We start from the raw sequence: 23,679 nt of genomic DNA, 5'->3' as shown, positions 1-23,679 counted from the left end.
AAAAATTAACAAAAATGAGAGCATGAATACAGATACACACACACACACACACACACACACGCACACAGACACACACACACACTAGCAATTAGTTGTTTTTTTTTTTAAAGTCCATGAATTTGAATTTGAAAGAGAGGAGGAAGGTGTATAATGGTGTATTTGAAGGGGAAGGGAGAAATGTAATTAAATTATAAACTCAAAAATTAACAAAAATGAGAGCATGAATACAGACACACACACACACACACACACACACACACACACACACACACACAATCTCCTGGATTATGACCCAGAGTAAAAGGCATCTGCTTTGTTTCAGATTCAGTTTGTTCATTAGTCAAACCCTGAAAGATTATCAATAATGTTAATTCCAATTGTTGTCCAAATAAACTTAAAAAAATAAAAAACTTTACATCCAAATGCAGCCACAGTCTTACAATTAGAACTTTGGTATATGAATTTGGAGGAGATATAATTCAACCCATAACAGATGATTAGCTCATACCTAATCAAAGAATTTTAATTCTTCCTGGAATGTCTGTTTTCTTTTTATTTGTGCCTCTCTCCAGTTTCTTAGCTCTTGTGATTGAAATATATGCCTGGTGAAAAATTGTTATGCATTGTTCACATTTACTGATAATTTTCTATAATATATTTCTAAATCTGTGTATTGTCCAAACACAGAGCCTCATGCATCCTAAGTAAGTATTCTAACATTGGCTCCCTCTTCAGGATTATGAGCAAAAACAAAACTGAAACTATTTCCTCATTCTGATTCTGCACCACATCTTTAGAGGCTGCGCATTGAAGGCAGAGAACCTTGCAGCTGAACAACCCAGATTTTTTTGTTTCTGAACAGGATCCTGAGAATAGTATCTGAAGAAAAATAAGAAAACACAGCTTAAAGTCACTGCTTTCAAGCTTCTGGAAGAATACAGTTTTCAGGAGACTGGTAAGTTTCTGAATCATGACATCTTTCCTCATTTTTATGCACATGATGAGGAAGTTATTTCTAAAAGTTCTAGCTGTAATTTTGAATCAATCAATACTTTTAAGTATGATTAAAATAGTAAGTTAATTAGTAGAAGCAGCACATTAGATATGTAGGAGTATGCTTAACTGATACTAACTTGTAAATGCTTTCCTGGGCAGAAATGCTCTGTTGACTACAGTTAAAATAATGAGAACTGGTAAGAACAATGAGCGAGTTCTTCATTGTGACAAACAGGCAGATAAGAAAGATTGAAAAATAAAGCAAAAGGACTTCAAAATTAAACAACGACAAGTTATGGTGGAACCTCGGGTCCTATGTGATAATGTCAGTTTCTACCTTCCTTTCCATGTAATGTAAGATTTTTTCCCCCAAGTTTTGTTTGCAAATCCATCAAAGGCAGCACCCTTCAGGGCTAGTCATTTAAGTTTTCCTTTTACATCTATTTCAGACAGCAAGGGAGCTGAGGAAATGGTGTGTGTGTGGGGAGGGTTGTTGTAGTTTTCTTTTTATTGCGTTGTATTAGAGTGCTTTTCACAAAAACAAAACTACCTTGCTTGTGTTTAGTTTCAGTTCCTGGGATCCTCAGTGTGTATAGCTCCCCAGGGCTGCAGCTAAAACTGGGAAGTTTCTTTCCCTTGAAGCATGGACCTCAGGGTTGGAGATCAAGTGAGCTGTCTTGGACCCCTGAGGTGAAGGTATACTTGTCCTTGCTCTGTGTGGGAGAGTTTAAAGGGCCAAGTTCTCTGGAGCTTGGCATCTTGTAGCTGCCTTGAATTTAACATAATAAGATTCTTTTTTCACCCTTTAAAACAGGAAGGTAGGAGGTTCTAAGGGGCCAAGATTTAACAACTTGGTATTCTCAAAGGTTGTTTAAACCTATCATAGCAATTTGATTTACTTTGTTCCAACACTAAAAGTCAAGATGTTCTTAAAATTTGTAAAGTGCCTAGGCTTTTTAAATGCTTCACTGAACGAATATCATAGATTTGAATTATGTTCTGAACTGCTAGAATGTTGGAAGCAGATTACGGAATTTTTGACTTTTTAGTGTTTCTAAGGGAATTTTTGAAGAGTTTTGCACATCATATCGAGACAAGATGTTCCACTTATCAGGAGTGAGATTCAGGGAGTCAAAGTGTTTTCTATCTCAGAATCTGTCTATCCCTTTGGTGTCTACTGGCAGCCTCTGGTTTTGAGTTAGTGAAAACAGCCCATGTAGTAGCCAAGCTCTTTGGCAGCCCTCACTGCCTGAAAGAATGCATGAGCTGCAGCGGAAATTCCTGATGTGCAGTGTTTCTGGAATGAATAGGAGAGTCCTGTTAGATTTTCTGTTTCCCCTTTCAGTTAAATCCAAAGAGGAAGTCTTCTTGAATAGCCAAGGGGGCGTGGCTGGTTAAATAGTTAACTGAGTGCTTTGGACTGGAAACTTACACTGCTTCTGACCCTTCCTGGGCGAGCTTGTGGAACAGGCAAGTCCCTAGCTGGAAGGTCAGTTTCTGCCTTGGGCTCTGAGGCCCTGGACACCAAGGGGCCTCATTCAGGGTTACCTTGTAGAAGAAGTAGCTTCCTCTGGGACTGAGTGCCCCAACAGGAAAGTGAGACAATACTTTGTGACTGCAGAGTGGGGTGTGTGTGTGGGGGGTAAGCTGATTCATCTTCTTTCCTCCTCCTTAAGGCAAGTACCTTAATAATACCACCCAAGTGCTCAGTTTTAGAGCATATTTGGGCACAGTACTAGCTCTTGGCTCACAACCACACCCAAGACCTGTAACCCCTTTGTCCCCTTGCCCCTTCCCCGCCCGCCTTGCCCACGTCCTCCCCGCCCCACTGCCTCCCGCCGCCCCTCCCTCCCCTCACCCCTCCCCTCTCTTCTGCCCTCCCTCTGACCTTCCCCCACCACTGCCCTTGGTTTAGTTTGGATGTGTGACTTCTCTGACAGACTTCTGTGAGATCAGTGAGCCCAGCTGAGCTGCTTTCTAAATAACAAGGCTTTATCTACTTTTAGTCTGGTCTAATCTTAATTATATCTGCATTACTAAGGGAGACAAAAATCCTATAGCCACTAAAAGGACCCTTAGATAGCTGTCTCCCACCTACCTAAGTAAAATTATTACCTGGTGCATTGAGACACTGAGCACTGGAGGCCTTTTAAAAGATGCATATTTTCATTGTGCGAATGTATTCCATTTACTCAGCATGTTTTGTTAATAAGCCAGGGTATGATATGGGGGGCTGAAGATGGTGAGCACAAAAACTCAGTCTCGTGTAGTGCATAGAAAAAAGAGCGAGAAAAATTAAAGAAATAAACAAGTAAACACATATAAAAATATTTATTTGCATTAAGTTCTCAATAGAAAAAAATCCAGAAAAGGAATGGGAAATGCTGGTAAATGGGACCAGTAAGCCAGACAATCAGTTCCTCATGATAATAGTAAGGGTAATAGTAATAATAGTAATAGTAATAATAAAAATAATGATAATGATAATAATAACAACTTTAAGAAAGTGTGGAACCAAGAACCATGGGTGTGTTAGGGGATTCCAGGGAGACAAACAGCCCAGAACAGCTGCGAACAGCTGCACTGTCTGTAATAAGAATCAACAAGAGGCCCAAGCAACTAGATCCACTTCGAAGGAATGAGAAAGCAGTATAATGCTGGAATGCCAGAGAGGTAACAGCATGCCTCATCTTGTAAGGCTTCACACTGTCCATCAGGTGGAAGCCATGGGGAGAAGGAGCAGACAGAATGTCTGCATGAGGTCACTGGCATCAGTGGTTTGGACTGGCAGGGAGAGAAGGCAGGCGGTGCTGGATGTACTTTCTTTTTTTTTTTCTTTTCTTTTCTTTTTTTTTTTTTTTGTTCCCCTCCCAACCCTCCCCCCATTGCCGCCCTCCCCCCATAGACTAGTTCACTGTGGGTTCAGTCTTAGCAGGACCCAGGGCTTCCCCTTCCACTGGTGCTCTTACTAGGATATTCATTGCTACCTATGGGGTCAGAGTCCAGGGTCAGTCCATGTATAGTCTTTAGGTAGTGGCTTAGTCCCTGGAAGCTCTGGTTGCTTGGCATTGTTGTACTTTTGGGGTCTCGAGCCCCTTCAAGCTCTTCCAGTTCTTTCTCTGATTCCTTCAATAGGGGACCTATTCTCAGTTCACTGGTTTGCTGCTGGCATTCGCCTCTATATTTGCTGTATTCTGGCTGTGTCTCTCAGGAGCGATCTACATCCGGCTCCTGTCGGTCTGCACTTCTTTGCTTCATCCATCTTGTCTAATTGGGTGGCTGTATATGTATGGGCCACATGTGGGGCAGGCTCTGAATGGGTGTTCCTTCAGTCTCTGTTTTAATATTTGCCTCTCCCTTCCCTGCCAAGGGTATTCTTTTTCCTCATTTAAAGAAGGAGTGAAGCATTCACATTTTGATCATCCGTCTTGAGTTTCGTTTGTTCTAGGGATCTAGGGTAATTCAAGCATTTGGGCTAATAGCCACTTATCAATGAGTGCATACCATGTATGTCTTTCTGTGATTGGGTTAGCTCACTCAGGATGATATTTTCCAGTTCCAACCATTTGCCTACGAATTTCATAAACTCGTTGTTTTTGATAGCTGAGTAATATTCCATTGTGTAGATGTACCACATTTTCTGTATCCATTCCTCTGTTGAAGGGCATCTGGGTTCTTTCCAGCTTCTGGCTATTATAAATAAGGCTGCTATGAACATAGTGGAGCACGTGTCTCTTTTATATGTTGAGGCATCTTTTGGGTATATGCCCAAGAGAGGTATAGCTGGATCATCAGGCAGTTCAATGTCCAATTTTCTGAGGAACCTCCAGACTGATTTCCAGAATGGTTTTACCAGTCTGCAATCCCACCAACAATGGAGGAGTGTTCCTCTTTCTCCACATCCTCGCCAGCATCTGCTGTCACCTGAGTTTTTGATCTTAGCCAATCGCACTGGTGTGAGGTGAAATCTCAGGGTTGTTTTGATTTGCATTTCCCTTATGACTAAAGATGTTGAACATTTCTTTAGGTGTTTCTCAGCCATTCGGCATTCCTCAGCTGTGAATTCTTTGTTTAGCTCTGAACCCCATTTTTTAATAGGGTTATTTGTTTCCCTGCGGTCTAACTTCTTGAGTTCTTTGTATATTTTGGAAATAAGGCCTCTATCTGTTGTAGGATTGGTAAAGATCTTTTCCCAATCTGTTGGTTGCCGTTTTGTCCTAACCACAGTGTCCTTTGCCTTACAGAAGCTTTGCAGTTTTATGAGATCCCATTTGTCGATTCTTGATCTTAGAGCATAAGCCATTGGTGTTTTGTTCAGGAAATTTTTTCCAGTGCCCATGTGTTCCAGATGCTTCCCTAGTTTTTCTTCTATTAGTTTGAGTGTGTCTGGTTTGATGTGGAGGTCCTTGATCCACTTGGACTTAAGCTTTGTACAGGGTGATAAGCATGGATCGATCTGCATTCTTCTACATGTTGCCCTCCAGTTGAACCAGCACCATTTGCTGAAAATACTATCTTTTTTCCATTGGATGGTTTTGGCTCCTTTGTCAAAAATCAAGTGACCATAGGTGTGTGGGTTCATTTCTGGGTCTTCAATTCTATTCCATTGGTCTATCTGTCTGTCTCTGTACCAATACCATGCAGTTTTTATCACTATTGCTCTGTAATACTGCTTGAGTTCAGGGATAGTGATTCCCCCTGAAGTCCTTTTATTGTTGAGGATAGCTTTAGCCATCCTGGGTTTTTTGTTATTCCAGATGAATTTGCAAATTGTTCTGTCTAACTCTTTGAAGAATTGGATTGGTATTTTGATGGGGATTGCATTGAATCTGTAGATTGCTTTTGGTAAAATGGCCATTTTTACCATATTAATCCTGCCAATCCATGAGCATGGGAGATCTTTCCATCTTCTGAGGTCTTCTTCAATTTCTTTCCTCAGTGTCTTGAAGTTCTTATTGTACAGATCTTTTACTTGCTTGGTTAAAGTCACACCGAGGTACTTTATATTATTTGGGTCTATTATGAAGGGTGTCGTTTCCCTAATTTCTTTCTCGGCTTGTTTCTCTTTTGTGTAGAGGAAGGCAACTGATTTATTTGAGTTAATTTTATACCCAGCCACTTTGCTGAAGTTGTTTATCAGCTTTAGTAGTTCTCTGGTGGAACTTTTGGGATCACTTAAATATACTATCATGTCATCTGCAAATAGTGATATTTTGACCTCTTCTTTTCCGATCTGTATCCCTTTGATCTCCTTTTGTTGTCTGATTGCTCTGGCTAGAACTTCAAGAACTATATTGAATAAGTAGGGAGAGAGTGGGCAGCCTTGTCTAGTCCCTGATTTTAGTGGGATTGCTTCAAGTTTCTCTCCATTTAGTTTAATGTTAGCAACTGGTTTGCTGTATATGGTTTTTACTATGTTTAGGTATGGGCCTTGATTTCCTATTCTTTCCAGGACTTTTATCATGAAGGGGTGTTGAATTTTGTCAAATGCTTTCTCAGCATCTAATGAAATGATCATGTGGTTTTGTTCTTTCAGTTTGTTTATATAATGGATCACGTTGATGGTTTTCCGTATATTAAACCATCCCTGCATGCCTGGGATGAAGCCTACTTGATCATGGTGGATGATTGTTTTGATGTGCTCTTGAATTCGGTTTGCCAGAATTTTATTGAGTATTTTTGCGTCGATATTCATAAGGGAAATTGGTCTGAAGTTCTCTTTCTTTGTTGTGTCTTTGTGTGGTTTAGGTATAAGAGTAATTGTGGCTTCATAGAAGGAATTCGGTAGGGCTCCATCTGTTTCAATTTTGTGGAATAGTTTGGATAATATTGGTATGAGGTCTTCTATGAAGGTTTGATAGAATTCTGCACTAAACCCGTCTGGACCTGGGCTCTTTTTGGTTGGGAGACCTTTAATGACTGCTTCTATTTCCTTAGGAGTTATGGGGTTGTTTAACTGGTTTATCTGTTCCTGATTTAACTTCGATACCTGGTATCTGTCTAGGAAATTGTCCATTTCCTGAAGATTTTCAAATTTTGTTGAATATAGGTTTTTATAGTAAGATCTGATGATTTTTTTAATTTCCTCCGAATCTGTAGTTATGTCTCCCTTTTCATTTCTGATTTTGTTAATTTGGACACACTCTCTGTGTCCTCTCGTTAGTCTGGCTAAGGGTTTATCTATCTTGTTGATTTTCTCAAAGAACCAACTTTTGGTTCTGTTGATTCTTTCTATGGTCCTTTTTGTTTCTACTTGGTTGATTTCAGCTCTGAGTTTCATTATTTCCTGCCTTCTACTCCTCCTGCGTGTATTTGCTTCTTTTTGTTCTAGAGCTTTTAGGTGTGCTGTCAAGCTGCTGACATAAGCTCTTTCCTGTTTCTTTCTGCAGGCACTCAGCGCTATGAGTTTTCCTCTTAGCACAGCTTTCATTGTGTCCCATAAGTTTGAGTATGTTGTATCTTCATTTTCATTAAATTCTAAAAAGTTTTTAATTTCTTTCTTTATTTCTTCCTTGACCAGGTTATCATTGAGTAGAGCATTGTTCAATTTCCACGTATATGTGGGCATTCTTCCCTTATTGTTATTGAAGACCAGTTTTAGGCCGTGGTGGTCCGATAGCACGCATGGGATTATTTCTATCTTTCTGTACCTGTTGAGGCCCGTTTTTTGACCAATTATATGGTCAATTTTGGAGAAAGTACCATGAGGAGCTGAGAAGAAGGTATATCCTTTTGCTGTAGGATAGAATGTTCTATAAATATCCGTTAAGTCCATTTGGCTCATGACTTCTCTTAGTCTGTCTACATCACTGTTTAATTTCTGTTTCCATGATCTGTCCGTTGATGAGAGTGGGGTGTTGAAATCTCCCACTATTATTGTGTGAGGTGCAATGTGTGTTTTGAGCTTTAGTAAGGTTTCTTTTACATATGTAGGTGCCCTTGTATTTGGGGCATAGATATTTAGGATTGAGAGTTCATCTTGGTTGATTTTTCCTTTGATGAATATGAAGTGTCCTTCCTTATCTTTTTTGATGACTTTTAGTTGGAAATTGATTTTATTTGATATTAGAATGGCTACTCCAGCTTGCTTCTTCTGACCATTTGCTTGGAAAGTTGTTTTCCAGCCTTTCACTCTGAGGTAGTGTCTGTCTTTGTCTCTGAGGTGTGTTTCCTGTAGGCAGCAGAATGCAGGGTCCTCGTTGCGTATCCAGTTTGTTAATCTATGTCTTTTTATTGGGGAGTTGAGGCCATTGATATTGAGAGATATTAAGGAATAGTGCTTATTGCTTCCCGTTATATTCATATTTGATGTGAGGTTATGTTTGTGTGCTTTCATTCTCTTTGTTTTGTTGCCAAGACGATTAGTTTCTTGCTTCTTCTAGGGTATAGCTTGCCTCCTTATGTTGGGCTTTACCATTTATTATCCTTTGTAGTGCTGGATTTGTAGAAAGATATTGTGTAAATTTGGTTTTGTCATGGAATATCTTGGTTTCTCCATCAATGTTAATTGAGAGTTTTGCTGGATACAGTAATCTGGGCTGGCATTTGTGTTCTCTTAGGGTCTGTATAACATCAGTCCAGGATCTTCTGGCCTTCATAGTTTCTGGCGAGAAGTCTGGTGTGATTCTGATAGGTCTCCCTTTATATGTTACTTGACCTTTTTCCCTTACTGCTTTTAATATTCTTTCTTTATTTTGTGCGTTTGGTGTTTTGACAATTATGTGACGGGAGGTGTTTCTTTTCTGGTCCAATCTATTTGGAGTTCTGTAGGCTTCCTGTATGTCTATGGGTATCTCTTTTTTTAGGTTAGGGAAGTTTTCTTCTATGATTTTGTTGAAGATATTTACTGGTCCTTTGAGCTGGGAGTCTTCACTCTCTTCTATACCTATTATCCTTAGGTTTGATCTTCTCATTGAGTCCTGAATTTCCTGTATGTTTTGGACCAGTAGCTTTTTCCGCTTTACATTATCTTTGACAGTTGAGTCAATGATTTCTATGGAATCTTCTGCTCCTGAGATTCTCTCTTCCATCTCTTGTATTCTGTTGGTGAAGCTTGTATCTACAGCTCCTTGTCTCTTCTTTTGGTTTTCTATATCCAGGGTTGTTTCCATGTGTTCTTTCTTGATTGCTTCTATTTCCATTTTTAATTCCTTCAACTGTTTGATTGTGTTTTCCTGGAATTCTTTCAGGGATTTTTGCGATTCCTCTCTGTAGGCTTTTACTTGTTTATTAATGTTTTCCTGTGCTTCCCTAAGTGTGTTCAGGTCTTTCCTGAAGTCCTCCTGGATGTACTTTCACTGGAAGTTTACTTCACAGTGCAAGTAGTGTGCAGAGCAGGAGAGCGGCCAGCTTGCAGCATGCTACTGGGTATTTATTTTATCAGAATGTTTAAGCATGGGGAAAGATGCCTTCTAGGAAAAGAGTATCCCTTTGACTGTTCTATAAGGTGCTGTTTAAAAAAGCTTGGGGTAGAAGTTGAAGCGAGAAATCTGTACCATAAACACTTCCTGAACAACAGTCCATTAGCTTGCATTTTAATTTACTGTGATGTTGACTTTACTGGTGTTTTTGTTTGTTTGATATAATATATTCTGAGCAAATACATTTTTTAGGAAGACCAGCTCTGTCCTGCATGTGTATCTGCTTTCTGGTGACTTACAGAACATGACTTTGCCACATTTCCAAATGAAATAGCTCCAAGAACACACAGCTCAAATTTCTTTTATAAAAAGAAGTCTCCAGGAAAGACTTGGTAAGTTTCTAGTTACTCTCTTTAATGTCTAAAGTCAATTGCAACCCTGGCATCTGGGAGACTGAAGCAGAAGTGTCTTGAGTTTGAAGACGGCCTCAGCTACAGAGTGAATCTGTGTCCCCCTCCTGAACTATAGAAGAACTGGTCGCTAGGGCAAACAAAACCTAATTCTGAAAATGAAGGCATATCTCTAAAATTGCATAGGCTTCAAATGCATGTTTTCCTTATTAAATATTCTAGAAGAAAGGAGAGTATCATTTCTTTCATCACATACTGTTAACTGGGCCTAGTGCTGACTGTTGACGGCCCACTGAGGGAACAGTAGAGTGTTCTGGAGGTGGACGGGACTGCAGGTGACCAAGAATCTAAGCATACTAAATGATGTAGAATGGCATAACCAACTACAAACTACAAAAAAAGAGTTTGAGCTAGAACAGATCAGTTGAATCACACAGCCAGAGTTCAGAAAGAGCTAGAAAGGATAAGTTATTCAGCAGTGAGCTGAGACAAAAACAACCACATCAGGCAAATAAAATATACTTTTATAACACATAAACATATACTACACAGATACATACATGCCAAACAAATACATCAAGCACATTTATGCTATACCATATGTGAACAGCACATGTGCACCACACACATAATACATAAAGACACTGTCCATACCACAGAATACACACACACAGAGACTCTCTCTGTCTCTCTCTGTCTCTGTCTCTGTCTCTCTCTCCCTCTCTCTCTCTCTGTCTCTGCCTCTCTCTCTCTCTCTCTCTCTCTCTCTCTCTCTCTCTCTCACACACACACACACACACACACACACACACACCATATACACACCTAAACACGGTTGTCACTTATGTACACAGTAACCAGTGAACAGGACATCCTCATGTGCTGCCCGTACAGATGCCTAATGTACAGAAATAGCTATAACTACTGGCCAGTGGAGAACAGGAAGCCCATAGCTGCTTTTTAAAATCTAGAAATATTCACCTAGTTTTTTTTCCTTATATCCTGTTTTTCCACAGAAATATTTGATAAGGTTATACTTTTTACAATATGTGATTTTGACAGTTTTGTAAAAATTTAGATTACTATGGCTATAGGACTTATTTCTGGATCCCCTAGTCTCTGAGACTGTTTTTGTGCTAAATCCATGTTGGTTTTTCACTCCAAATCTGGAGTATAATTTGAGATCAGGTATTATGATACCTTTACATTATTCTCTTTCTTTCCCTTTTTTTTTAAAATTAACTTGAGTATTTCTTATTTACATTTCGAATGTTATTCCCTTTCCCGGTTTCCGGGCAAACATCCCCCTAACCCCTCTCCCTCCCCCTCCCCCTCTATATGGGTGTTCCCCTCCCCATCCTCGCTCCATTACCTCCCTCCATTACCGCCCTCCCCCCAACAATTAGATTCACTCCGGGTTCAGTCTTGGCAGGACCAAGGGCTTCCCCTTCCACAGGTGCTCTTACTGGGCCATAAATTGCTACCTATGAGGTTGGAGCCCAGGGTCAGTCCATGGATAGTCTTTGGGTAGTGGCTTGGTCCCTGGAAGCTCTGGTTGCATGACATTGTTGTTTGTATGTAGTCCCGATCCCCTTCAAGATCTTCCAGTCCTTTCTCTGATTCCTTCAACGGGGGTCCTATTCTCAGTTCAGTGGTTTGCTGAGGGCATTCGCCTCTGTATTTGCTGTATTCTGGCTGTGTCTCTCAGGAGCGATCTATATCCCGCTCCTGTCCGGCCTGCACTTCTTTGCTTCATCCATCTTGTCTAATTGGATGGCTGTATATGTATGGACCACATGTAGGGCAGGCTCTGAATGGGTGTTCCTTCTGTGTCTGTTTTAATCTTTGCCTCTCTCTTCCCTGCCAAGGGTATTCTTGTTCCCCTTTTAAAGAAGGAGTGAAGCATTCACATTTTGATCATCTGTCTTGAGTTTCGTGTGTTCTGTGCATCTAGGGTAATTCAAGCATTTGGGCTAATAGCCACTTATCAATGAGTGCATACCACGTGTGTTTTTCTGTGATTGGGTTACCTCACTCAGGATGATATTTTCCAGTTCCAAACATTTGCTTACGAATTTCATAAAGTCATTGTTTTTGATAGCTGAGTAATATTCCATAGTGTAGATGTACCACATTTTCTGTATCCATTCCTCTGTTGAAGGGCATCTGGGTTCTTTCCAGCTTCTGGCTATTATAAATAAGGCTGCTATGAACATAGTAGAGCACATGTCTTTTTTATATGTTGGGGCATCTTTTGGGTATATGCCTAGGAGAGGTATAGCTGGATCCTCAGGCAGTTCAATGTCCAATTTTCTGAGGAACCTCCAGACTGATTTCCAGAATGGTTGTAGCAGTCTGCAATCCCACCAAAAATGGAGGAGTGTTCCTCTTTCTCCACATCCTCGCCAGCATTTGCTGTCACCTGAGTTTTTGATCTTAGCCATTCTCACTGGTGTGAGGTGAAATCTCAGGGTTGTTTTGATTTGCATTTCCATTATGACTAAAGATGTTGAACATTTCTTTAGGTGTTTCTCAGTCATTCGGCATTCCTTAGCTGTGAATTCTTTGTTTAGCTCTGAACCCCATTTTTTATAGGGTTATTTGTCTCCCTGTGCTCTAACTTCTTGAATTCTTTGTATATTTTGGATATAAGGCCTCTATCTGTTGTAGGATTGGTAAAGATCTTTTCCCAATCTGTTGGTTGCCGTTTTGTCCTAACCACAGTATCCTTTGCCTTACATAAGCTTTGCAGTTTTATGAGATCCCATTTGTTAATTCTTGATCTTAGAGCATAAGCCATTGGTGTTTTGTTCAGGAAATTTTTTCCAGTGCCCATGTGTTCGAGATACTGCCCCAGTTTTTCTTCTATTAGTTTGAGTGTATCTGGTTGATGTGGAGGTCCTTGATCCACTTGGACGTAAGCTTTGAACAGGGTGATAAGAATGGATCGATCTGCATTCTTCTACATGTTGACCTCCAGTTCAACCAGCACCATATGCTGAAAATGCTGTCTTTTTTCCATTGGATGGTTTTGGCTCCTTTGTCAAAAATCAAGTGCCCATAGGTGTGTGGGTTCATTTCTGGGTCTTCAATTCTGTTTCATTGGTCTATCTGTCTGTCTCTGTACCAATACCATGCCGTTTTTTTTTTATCACTATTGCTCTGTAATACTGCTTGAGTTCAGGGAGTCCTTTTATTATTGAGGATAGTTTTTGCTATCCTGGGTTTTTTGTTATTCCAGATGAATTTGCAAATTGTTCTGTCTAACTCTTTGAAGAAATGGATTGGTATTTTGATGGGGATGGCATTGAATCTGTAGATCGCTTTTGGTACAATGGCCATTTTTAGTATATTAATCCTGCCAATCCATGAGCATGGGAGATCTTTCCATCTTCTGAGGTCTTCCTCAATTTCTTTCTTCAGAGGCTTGACGTTCTTATTATACAGATCTTTTACTTGCTTGGTTAAAGTCACACCGAGATACTTTATATTATTTGGGTCTATTCTGAAGGGTGTCGTTTCCCTAATTTCCTTCTCGGCTTGTTTCTCTTTTGCGTAGAGGAAGGCTACTGATTTATTTGAGTTAATTTTATAACCAGCCACTTGGCTGAAGTTGTTTATCAGCTTTAGAAGTTCTCTGGTGAAACTTTTGGGATCACTTAAATATACTATCATATCATCTGCAAATAGTGATATTCTGACTTCTTCTTTTCTGATCTGTATCCACTTGACCTCCTTTTGTTGTCTGATTGCTCTGGCTAGAACTTCAAGAACTATATTGAATAAGTAGGGAGAGAGTGGGCAGCCTTGTCTAGTTCCTGATTTTAGTGGGATTGCTTCAAGTTTCTCTCCATTTAGTTTAATGTTAGCAACTGGTTTGCTGTATATGGTTTTTACTATGTTTAGGTATGGGCCTTGATTTCCTATTCTTTCCAGGACTTTTATCATGAAGGGGTGTTGAATTTTGTCAAATGCTTTCTCAGCATCTAATGAAATGATCATGTGGTTTTGTTCTTTCAGTTTGTTTATATAATGGATCACGTTGATGGTTTTCCGTATATTAAACCATCCCTGCATGCCTGGGATGAAGCCTACTTGATCATGGTGAATGATTGTTTTGATGTGCTCTTGGATTCGGTTTGCCAGAATTTTATTGAGTATTTTTGCGTCGATATGCATAAGGGAAATTGGTCTGAAGTTCTCTTTCTTTATTGTCTCTTTGTGTGGTTTAGGTATAAGAGTAATTGTGGCATCATAGAAGGAATTCGGTAGGGCTCCATCTGTTTCAATTTTGTGGAATAGTTTGGATAATATTGGTATGAGGTCTTCTACGAAGATCTGATAGAATTCTGCACTAAATCCGTCTGGACCTGGGCTCTTTTTGGTTGGGAGACCTTTAATGACTGCTTCTATTTCCTTAGGTGTTATGGGGTTGTTTAACTGGTTTATCTGTTCCTGATTTAACTTTGGTACCCGGTATCTGTCTAGGAAATTGTCCATTTCCTGCAGATTTTCAAGTTTTGTTGAATATAGGCTTTTATAGTAAGATCTGATGATTTTTTGAATTTCCTCTGAATCTGTAGCTATGTCTCCCTTTTCATTTCTGATTTTGTTAATTTGGACACACTCTCTGTGTCCTCACGATAGTCTGGCTAAGGGTTTATCTATCTTGTTGATTTTCTCAAAGATCCAACCTGTGGTTCTGTTGATTCTTTTATGGTCCTTTTTGTTTCTACTTGGTTGATTTCAGCTCTGAGTTTCATTATTTCCTACCTTCTACTCCTCCTGGATGTATTTGCTTCTTTTTGTTCTAGAGCTTTTAGGTGTGTTGTCAAGCTGGTGACATATGCTCTTTCCTGTTTCTTTCTGCACGCACTCACAGCTATGAGTTTTCCTCTTAGCACAGCTATCCTTGTGTCCCATAAATCTGGGTATGTTGTACCTTCATTTTCATTAAATTCCAAAAAGTCTTTAATTTCTTTCTTATTCTTCCTTGACCAGGTTATCGTTGAGTAGAGCATTGTTCAATTTCCATGTATATGTGGGCATTCTTCCCTTATTGTTATTGAAGACCAGCTTCATGCCGTGGTGATCTGAATGCACGCATGGGATTATTTCTATCTTTCTGTACCTGTTGAGGCCCGTTTTTTTGACCAATTATATGGTCTTTTTTGGGAGAAAGTACCATGAGGAGCTGAAAAGAAGGTATTTCCTTTTGCCTTAGGATAGAATGTTCTATAAATATCCGTTAAGTCCATTTGGCTCATGACTTCTCTTAGTCTGTCTACGTCTCTGTTTAATATCTGTTTCCATGATCTGTGCATTGATGAGAGTGGGGTGTTGAAATCTCCTACTATTATTTTGTGAGCTGCAATGTGTGTTTTGAGCTTTAGTAAGGTTTCTTTTACGTATTAATGTCCCCTTGTATTTTGGGCATAGATATTTAGGATTGAGAGTTCATCTTGGTGGATTTTTCCTTCGATGAATGTGAAGTGTCCTTCCTTATTTTTTTGATGACTTTTAGTTGAAAATTGATTTTATTTGATATTAGAATGGCTACTCCAGCTTGCTTCTTCTGACCATTTGCTTGGAAAGTTGTTTTCCAGCCTTTCACTCTGAGGTAGTGTCTGTCTTTTTCTCTGAGGTGTGTTTCCTGTAGGCAGCAGAATGCAGGGTCCTTTTCGCGTATCCAGTTTGTTAATCTATGTCTTTTTATTGGGGAGTTGAGGCCATTGATGTTGAGAGATATTAAGGAATAGTGATTATTGCTTCCTATTATATTCATATTTGGATATGAGATTATGTTTGTGTGCTTTTCTTTTCTTTGTTTTGTTGCCAAGACGATTAGTTTCTTGCTTCTTCTAGTGTATAGCTTGCCTCCTTATGTTGGGCTTCACCATTTATTATCCTTTGTAGTGCTGGATTTGTAGAAAGATATTGTGTAAATTTGGTTTTGTCATGGAATATCTTGGTTTCTCCATGTATGTTAATTGAGAGTTTTGCAGGATACAGTAACCTGGGCTGGCATTTGTGTTCTCTTAGGGTCTGTATGACATCTGTCCAGGATCTTCTGGCTTTCATAGTTTCTGGCGAAAAGTCTGGTGTGATTCTGATAGGTCTGCCTTTATATCTTACTTGACCCTTTTCCCTTACTGCTTTTAATATTCTTTCTTTATTTTGTGCGTTTGGTGTTTTGACAATTATGTGACGGGAGGTGTTTCTTTTCTGGTCCAATCTATTTGGAGTTCTGTAGGCTTCTTGTATGCTTATGGGCATCTCTTTCTTTAGGTTAGGGAAGTTTTCTTCTATGATTTTGTTGAAGATATTTTCTGGTCCTTTGATGTGGGAGTCTTCACTCTCATCTATACCTATTATCCTTAGGTTTGATCTTTTCATTGAGTCCTGGATTTCCTGTATGTTTTGAACCAGTAGCCTTTTCTGTTTTACATTATCTTTGACAGTTGTGTCGATGATTTCTATGGAATCTTCTTCTCCTGAGATTCTCTCTTCTATCTCTTGTATTCTGTTGGTGATGCTTGTATCTAAGGCTCCTTGTCTCTTCCTTTGGTTTTCTATATCCAAGATTGTTTCCCCGTGTTCTTTCTTTATTGCTTCTATTTCCATTTTTAATTCCTTCAACTGTTTGAATGTGTTTTCCTGGAATTCTTTCAGGGAGTTTTGTGATTGCTCTCTATAGGCTTCTACTCGTTTATTTATGTTTTCCTGGAACTCTTTCAAGGATTTTTGTGATTCCTCTCTATAGGCTTCTACTTGCTTATTTATGTTTTCCTGCGTTTCTCTAACGGAGTTTTTCATGTCTTTCTTGAAGTCCTCCAGCATCATGATCAAATATGATTTTGAAACTAGATCTTGCTTTTCTGTTGTGTTTGGATATTCAGTGTTTGTTTTGGTGGGAGAATTGGGCTCTGATGATGCCATGTAGTCTTGGTTTCTGTTGCTTGGGTTCCTGCGCTTGCCCCTCGCCATCAGATTATCTCTGGTGTTACTTTGTTCTGCTATTTCTGATAGTGGCTAGACTGTCCTATAAGCCTGTGTGACAGGAGTGTTGTAGACCTGTTTTCCTGTTTTCTTTCAGCCAGTTATGGGAACAGAGTGTTCTGCTTTTGGGCATGTAGTTTTTCCTGTCTACAGGTCTTCAGCTGTTCCTGTGGGCCTGAAGAGTTCCTGTGTGTTTCTGTGAGTCAGAAATGTGGGCAGAGTGTAGTCTCTTCTGACTTCCCAGGCTTGTCTGCCTCTCTGAAGGTTTAGCTCTCTCTCCCATGGGATTTGGGTGCAGAGAGCTGCTAATCCAGTCCCTTTAGGTTCTGGCAGTGTCTGGGGCACAGAGGGTCTGCATCTCCAGTGCACCTATCTACCATTTCCCAGAGGTCGTATACAGTTTCCTATTGGGCCAGGGATTTGGGCAGGGGTGGGCAGTATTGGTGGTCTCTTCTGCTCTGCATTCTCAGGAGTGCCCACCTGTCCAGGCGGTGAGCTCTCCTACATTATTCTTTATGCTTAGAATTGCTTTGGCCTGTTCAGATCATTATCATATTTACTGAACAGTTAGAATTTAAGAATATTAAGTTTTGTGGATGTTCATATGTTTAAAGTTTAACTAAAACATTATTCTACAAAAAAAGATAATTTTGTTTCTCAAGAGTCTTTTTTTAAGTTACAAAATCCCAACTTCCACATAGGTAAGTCTTAAAGGGAACATTATCAAAGACAAAGAATGTATCACCTGTCAAATAGCTACTGCTTATTTCAGAATCACAATTGCAATTGCATGTGAAATGGGAAATACTCAGGTCTAGTATATACTATAGAATGACTGCCATATGGCTTAAAGTTATTCTTAAAACGTATCATGCATCTTTATATAATTTGTATGAGGTTACATTCCAAGTTGCCTGTGTGATTTCCATGATAAAGTATAGCGCTAAGATATTGTCATATTACTTTCTCAGGGAACAACCTTGAAGCTTGGACATGGATAGGCACGTAACTCAACCTAAATTGATCAAAGACTGGACCAAAGAACACGTAAGAAAATGGATAACTGAAGACCTTAAAATTGATGAGAAATATGCCCAAATCGTGTTTGATGAAGAGGTAACAGGGATGGTCCTGCAGGAACTAACTGAAAAGGATCTTAGAGAAATGGGCTTGCCACGGGGTCCAGCACTTCTGATAAAACATATGTATAACAAACTAATTAGTTCCCCTGAAGGTCACAATCAAGATTCCAGACAATTAAATAATAAAACACTCTCTATAAATGAACAACCAAAAAAGAGTAACAGTGAGGAAGAAAACTCAATTTCATCGAACAGTGACCTTGGTCTTAGAGAGACAGGGCAGAATGAAGAACGAGGAACAAGTCTCTTGAAAGAAAACACATTAGGTGATGTAGAGACTAAAGACATGAAAGGTAATAAGCCCAAATCAGAACAGATGTCTTGCATGCCACACCCTTTTAATTTTGCCCATGATGCCAACCGATACATAGAACATTCTATTTTACGAGTGGCTGAGACAGGGCCACTAAATCTCATTGACCCAGTACATGAATTCAAAGCCTTCACAAACACAGAGACAGCACAAGAGCAAATGAAGATGAAATTCAGCAACGAGACATTCCGATTTGCAGCAGCTTGCATGAATACACGTACCAATGGTACTATCCATTTTGGAGTAAAGGACAAACCACATGGGGAAATTGTTGGTGTGCAAGTCACCAGTAAAGACATCTTTATTAACCACTTCAATGTGATGATCACCAAGTATTTTGAAGACAGTGATATCCATGAAGCCAGGGCGTGTATCCGGGAACCAAGGTTTGTGGAAGTCCTTCTGCTGAACAATACACAATCTAATAGATTTGTCATCGAGGTGGATGTTATTCCCAAACATTCTATATGTCAAGAAAAGTATTTCTACGTTATGTTGCAAACTTGCACAGGTACAACATGGAAACAAAGCAAAGATACTTCATTGTTTGTGAGAGAAGGAGCTAGCTCTCGGGATATCCTGGGCAACCCCAAACAACGGGATAGAGAGTTCAAAAAATTTCTTGAGAATTTAAAGATGTCGATAGCATCTAGAAAAGCAGCGGAAGAATGTATGGTGGTATCTAAGAAAGACAGTGAAGGACTAAAACTGTCTAAACTTTTGACCAGACACCAAGGCTCACTTGATAAATCTTACTATGATTGGTACATTCTTGTAACAAATTCCTGTGTACCAACGCAAATGGAGCACTTAGATTTTATAAAGGAAATTAAACTGTTTGCTGTGCTAGATTTTGATCCTTACTCTCACATCCAGGGAGTGTTCAAAGCTTACAGAGAAAGCAGGGTAGCAAACCTTCACCTACCCACTCATTATGAGGAAACAACTACCATAGAAGAGAAAATTTCTACTCTGAAACTTTATGAGCAACCCAGTTGGATCTTCTGCAATGGCAGAGTAGACTTGTCATGTCAACCTCTAGAGCCACATTTATGGCAGAGAGATAGAGCTTCTGGCGTTAGAAAGCTTATTTCATTCCTCACAGGTGGAAATATAATAGAAAGGGGGAAGGTTTTGGTGGTGTTTCTCTTACTTTCTCCAGTAGAAAATCAAAAGGATCCACTCCTTGAGACTTTCTGTGCTTTCTATCAAGTTTTTAATGGAATGGATAATATGTTATGCATCTGTGTAAACCCAAGTATCTACCAACAATGGAGTGATCTCCTACAAGTAAGACTGGAAATGAAAGATGATTTAGCAAAACATAGCATTTCCACTTTAAACATAGAACTGGTCAACAGCACCATCCTCAAACTGAAATCAGTGATTCAGTCTTCAAGGAGATTTTTGCCCTCCTGTGGTTCCTCCTCAGTTATTCTGGAGAAAATGGATGAAGACATCATGAGTGCATTGGAAATCCTCTGTGAAAATGAGTGTAGAGACACAGACATAGAGAAAGATGAATCTCAATTCCTAGAATTTAAGAAATTGAGAGAAGAACACTTTTATCGAGGAGGCAGAGTATCCTGGTGGAACTTTTATTTTTCTTCTGAAAACTATTCTTCAGCTTTTGTAAAAAGAGATAATTTTGAAGAGCTGACAACTTTAATACAACAGTGTGCGGACTCTCCTAACCCAGTATTTGCCAAATTCATCAACATGTACCATCACCCAGGCTGTGGAGGTACAACGTTGGCTATGCATGTTCTCTGGGACTTAAAGCAGAAGTTCCGGTGTGCTGTCTTGAAAAACAAAGCAACCGATTTTATAGAGATTGGAGAGCAAGTGAGCAAGCTTATCAGCTACAAGGCTTCCAGCCACCAGGATTATATTCCCGTTCTGCTCCTTGTGGATGATTTCGAAGAACAAGAGGACACTTATATTCTGCAGAGTGCCATCAATTCCTTTATAGCACACAAGGGTGTGAGATATGAAAAAACTTTAGTAATCATCCTAAACTGTATGAGATCTCAGAATCCAGATGAAAGTGCAAAATTAGCTGATAGCATTTCACTAAAATACCAACTCTCTCCAAAAGAAAAAAGAGCCTTTGACGCCAAACTGCAGGAAATAGAAAAGGAGTACAAGGACTGTGAAAACTTTTATTCCTTCATGATCTTGAAGGACAATTTTGATACAACTTATATAAAGAATGTAGTGAAGAATACACTGAAGGACCTGGATGCTCACAGCAGAAAAGCCCAGCTCATTTCTTATCTGGCATTACTGAACACTTTCGTTATAGACTCTACCATTTCAGTATCACAGTGTGAAATATTTTTGGGAATCACTTACAGAAATAAACGTGGGAAACTCGAAACTGTAGAAGACAACATGGGAACCTATTCTACACTTCTAATAAGGACTGAAGTTTCAGATTATGGGAAGTATGCTGGTATACGTATCACTCACCCTCTAATTGCCATCCACTGTTTAAAAGAACTGGAAATGAAGTACGGAATGGATAGGTGTCACATTGCACTGAATATGCTAGAAGAGAACGTATTCTATAATTCTGGAATAGGAAGAGACAAATTTAAGCACGATGTGCAAACTCTCTTGCTTACGAGACAATGCAAGGAGCATGGAGGTGAAATAGGCACACTGTTTTCCCCATTCATGGAAGAATTGCAGGATGAGGAAACTGAAAAGGTCTTGACTGCAGGAAGTAACCGATTCCCACAAAATACATTCATTCGTCGAGCTTTAGCAAGACACTTCTATCTTAAAGAGAAGAACTTTAGCACTGCTCTGGTCTGGGCAAATCAGGCCAAAAGGAAAGCACCTATGAATTTGTATATTTCAGACAAACTTGGTCGAGTTTACAAAAGAGACATCAGATGCTGGTTAGGTAAAAATAACACTTATAGAAGTCTTAGTGTGGATGATCTAACACGCTTCCTAGATGTTGGTGAGAAGGCTTCGAAAGCCTTCAAAGAGTCTCAGGAACAAACTGACAGTAAAGACTATCAAACTGAGTTCTGGTCACCACAGATGTTCCGAAGAAGAACATTAAATACAGCTGGCTTCTTCGGGGAAATAGAAGTGGGTCTTGACACTATCCAGCTTCGTCAGCTCACACCTCCTTTCCATAAAGAAAATGAAATGTCAAAAGAATCTATGGCACAGTTTTCATCTGGAAAGGGGACCATCCCTCCAGAACCCAAAGTTCTCAGCAACTTTATAACCTTCCTACAGAGTTTGAAAAGACACTTTGATGTTTTTTTTTGGATTATATGGGTCTTCTGAAACCAAGGAACACCCCAAAAGAATTGACAGAACTCTCACTAAGTAAGAAAGTCAGCCGCTGTTTCAAGAAATATGCAGAACGTTTCTGCCAGGAGTTACAGGGCAAAGAAGATCTGTTACTGCAAGAGGAGAACTGTAGGAAGCGCATAAAAGCTTGGCGAGCAGATACATTTTCAGGACTCCTTGAATATCTTAATCCAAACCACAAAGAAGCAAACAACATGGAAAATATAGTGGAACACTATACCTTCCTATTACAGCGTACCTTAAACAAGCAATTGTCAAAGGCACTGATAAAGGACACACAAAATTTCATTTTGGCCAACATTATTATCAGTTGTCTAAAGCCCAGTTCCAAGCACATCCTGCCATTTAGCACACTGAAAAAAAAAGCTCAGAGAGGTCCTGCAGATTGTGGGACTAACTCATTCGTATCCTGACCCTTATTTCCTGGCCTGTCTCCTATTCTGACCAGAAAACAAAGAGGTAGATCAAGATTCCTCACTGATAGAAAAGTATGTCTCATCCTTGAATCGATCTTTCAGGAGACAGTACAAGCACATGTGCAGGTCAAGGCAGCCAAGCACACTCTTCACTTGGGGCAGAAGAAGGGTCTTAACAGTCTTGTTCACAAGGCTGAAATCGAGCGCTACTTCAGTGAAGTACAAGATTCAAATTCTTTCTGGCAGAATGGAGTAGTGTGGGAAAAAGGAGAGGTCAAATTCCTCCTATGCCTGCTGTGATGGCTAGGCTGAAGACAAACAAATCTCACTAGAATATGGAACAGAGGCAAAAATAAAAATACCCGTGACTTCTGTGTATTCTGGTCCACTCAGAAGTGGAAGGAACATAGAGAGAGCGTCCTTCTACCTTGGATTTTTCATTGAGGGCCCTCTGGCATATGGCATAAAAGTAATATGAGGAGGTATATTAGTTCAACAATGTTATTTTGCATCTCTCATTGTACTTACTCTTCCTAGCCCATAAAATTTGCATGGCATTATTGGCTTAATTATAATCACACAGTTTGCTTCTTTTTCTCTGAATCAGTTCTGAGAAACTTTGTAAGACAGGAAATATACCACAGAGCTTGGCTACAGTAGCAACAGTCATTCCCATATCCTCAGTATGCACTCCCAAGTAGATATATTTGGTTAAGACATTTCAGTTGGTCTCTGGGTCACACTCTAACTGGTCAATAAAAATCTGTTGTACATTAACTGATTTTTCTGAATTATTTCTTCATTATCACACCAGGGATTTAACTAAGAATAGGATAAAAGTAAGGCTAGAGATACAGCCCAGCAGTTAAATGCACTTGCTACTGTCACAGAAGACCTGAGTTCAGTTCCCAACACCAGATCAGTGGCTCACAACCTCTTAAGTTTGGCACAAGGGTATGTAATGTCCATCTGCACCACCACAGTGGCAATATACATGTGCTCATGTGTGCACACACACACACACACACAGAGAGAGAGAGAGAGAGAGAGAGAGAGAGAGAGAGAGAGAGAGAGAGAGAGAGAAATAAACTTTAAAACTAGACACAAACAGAGTGAGATCTCTACTCTTGAGTGAGCTGGAACTTTATAAATACGTACTAAGATCTTAATATATTCATATATTAGTAATTGCTGTGTGAGTGTCTATATGAGAGTGTGTGGGCAGGGGGGAGGGAAGGCAATGCCTGGGGCAGGTTACTGTGACTTCAAGCACTCAGAGGTCCACTCACCTCTTACTAACACTTGGAAAAAGCAGCTCCTGTGTAAAGTACATTCATTGTACTCAGCTCTTCTATTAAACTCTTTCAGTGCATGCGTATATCTATACACACAATTCCCTTTCCTACCTTTTTACTTTAGGAATGCAAAAGTGAAGGGAAGAAGATTCAAAGACATTTCTTGTTTGAACTCACCACATTCTTAGCCCCATTCTTTTTTTTTTTCATCTTTATTAACTTGAGTATTTCTTATTTATATTTCGAATGTTATTCCCCTTCCCGGTTCCCAGGACAACATCCCCCTAACCACTACCGCTCCCCTTCTCTATGGGTATTCCCCTCCCCACCCTCCCCACATTACCACCCTCCCCCCAACAATCACGTTCACTGGGGGTTCAGTCTTGGCAGGACCAAGGGCTTCTCCTTCCAC

General features: G+C 39.7%; 1 protein-coding gene across 5 annotated transcripts; it reads left to right on the top strand.

The window, feature by feature from the left end:
* Positions 1-771: 771 nt before the first annotated feature.
* Samd9l2 (sterile alpha motif domain containing 9 like 2) lies at positions 772-22,749 on the top strand. 5 transcript variants are annotated; one of them, XM_087659688.1, is made up of 4 exons: positions 772-955; positions 1,562-1,692; positions 9,609-9,748; positions 17,737-22,749. In XM_087659688.1, the coding sequence occupies exon 4, from the start codon at positions 17,759-17,761 to the stop codon at positions 21,527-21,529; it is 3,771 nt and encodes a 1,256-aa protein (XP_087515814.1). In that variant the 5' UTR covers positions 772-955; positions 1,562-1,692; positions 9,609-9,748; positions 17,737-17,758; the 3' UTR covers positions 21,530-22,749. The 5 variants fall into 5 exon arrangements, 4 of the variants coding, with proteins under 4 accessions (XP_087515814.1, XP_087515815.1, XP_087515816.1 ...); XM_087659689.1 differs by lacking the exon at positions 1,562-1,692; XM_087659690.1 differs by lacking the exon at positions 9,609-9,748.
* The last annotated feature ends 930 nt before the right edge of the window (positions 22,750-23,679 follow it).

Source organism: Rattus norvegicus, chromosome 4 (genome assembly GCF_021556685.1).
Source record: "Rattus norvegicus strain SHRSP/BbbUtx chromosome 4, alternate assembly SHRSP_T2T, whole genome shotgun sequence".
NCBI lineage: Eukaryota > Metazoa > Chordata > Mammalia > Rodentia > Muridae > Rattus > Rattus norvegicus.
Note: the sequence above shows the minus strand (reverse complement) of the source record. Positions and strands in the feature narration are given on the sequence as shown.

Excerpts from the sequence above, each read along its gene's own strand:
- Samd9l2 (XM_087659691.1), top strand. The coding sequence starts at position 17,759 with ATGGATAGGCACGTAACTCAACCTAAATTGATCAAAGACTGGACCAAA.